General features: G+C 56.2%; 1 protein-coding gene across 1 annotated transcript in view; it reads right to left on the reverse strand.

The window, feature by feature from the left end:
- The window catches only part of ALKBH4 (alkB, alkylation repair homolog 4 (E. coli)), a 20339-nt gene extending 18999 nt beyond the window's left edge, over positions 1-1340 (reverse strand). The window contains exon 1 of the mRNA XM_011971230.1: positions 1204-1340. Coding sequence (XP_011826620.1) covers positions 1204-1326 — 123 coding nt within the window. The 5' untranslated portion in view covers positions 1327-1340. The remainder of the gene's footprint in view (positions 1-1203) is intronic.
- Positions 1341-1346: the final 6 nt, after the last annotated feature.

A 1346-nucleotide genomic window follows, 5' to 3' on the forward strand; every position in this document is an offset into this window, starting at 1 on the left:
AAACTCCTGACCTCAGGTGATCTGCCCACCTCAGCCTCCCAAAGTGCTGGGATAACAGGCAAGAGCCACGGCACCCGGCCCAACTCATTTCTTGATAGATACTTGGTTTGCTTCCATCTTTGGGCTGTCGTGAATAATGCTGCTATGAACATTGGTATGCAAATATCTCTTCCAGACCCTGCTTTTAGTTCCTTTGGATATATACCCAGAAGCAGGACTGCGGATCATGGGTAATTCTATGTTTAATTCATGAGGCATGCCATACGGATTCCACAGGACCTTGGGCACTTCTACTATGGATGATGGGGCAGTTTCTTCACTGGCTTCCCAGCCTCCACAACTTCATATCTGCCCCTTCCCTTCCCAGGATCTTTCTAAAATGCACATTTGACTTCACTCCTTTAAAACCCTTCAAGAGCTTTCCATGGCCTTTGGGACAAGTCCAGCCTGCTCAGCTGATGCGCAGGGAACCATCTGTGGTCAGACACCACCCGCCCCCCCGTTGCCCCCACCAACCTCTCCGGCCTCATCTCTCTCACCTGAGCCATCACCACTCCACCTTCCTACCCCACGCAGTTTTCTGGGCTGGAATGCCCTTGCAACCAACCACAATCCTTCCATGATCCTTCCATGCCAGCCCAAAGGCGCTGAGTTCTTTTTCTTCTTTTATTTATTTTCTTTTCGTGAGACAGGGTCTCGCTCTGTCGCCCAGGCTGAAGTGAGGTGGCTCAATCACCTCACTTCAATCCACCTGCAGTTGGAGCTGCAGCCTCCAACTCCTGGGTTGCAGCGATCCTTGAGTTCCTCTTCATTAGTTAACTGGAATTCACTGTCTCCTTGCCCATTGCAGTCCACAGCCTTCAGGCACCGCTGGACTGGTATTCAGCACCCTCGATCGACCCTTTCCGTGTCATCTCCTCGCGGGCCTGTGAAGCTCCCAGCGCCAGACCCGAGAGGCTACGTCGAGGTTTGCAGGCAGATCCCCCCAGAGTCCCCGAGGTTACCTGTGATCGCACCCACCCACATTCCAGCCCCTTCCCCACTCCCAAGCCCGCTCCTTAAAGCCCTCATCTCCTCAGCCCACATCGCTCCTACCGCAAGGGTCCCTCACAGGCTTTGATCCCGGCCCGTATCATGGCCAAGCTGGGCCTCAGTTTCCCCAGATGCAGAGCGACGTCTGTGGACGAGGCCCCTATCCCTTACCGCTGGGGGCAGTTCCCAGGGCGGGTCGCCGCCACGCTGCCGCTCGCAGATCAGACAGGTCCGGATGCCCTTACAACCACATTCCCGAAGGACCTCGGGGGTCTCGGCGGCGGCAGCCGCCATCGCGCCGTCCGGGTGGCCAG

The sequence above is a fragment of the Mandrillus leucophaeus genome, unplaced genomic scaffold (genome assembly GCF_000951045.1).
Source record: "Mandrillus leucophaeus isolate KB7577 unplaced genomic scaffold, Mleu.le_1.0 Scaffold993, whole genome shotgun sequence".
In the NCBI taxonomy this organism is placed as follows: domain Eukaryota; kingdom Metazoa; phylum Chordata; class Mammalia; order Primates; family Cercopithecidae; genus Mandrillus; species Mandrillus leucophaeus.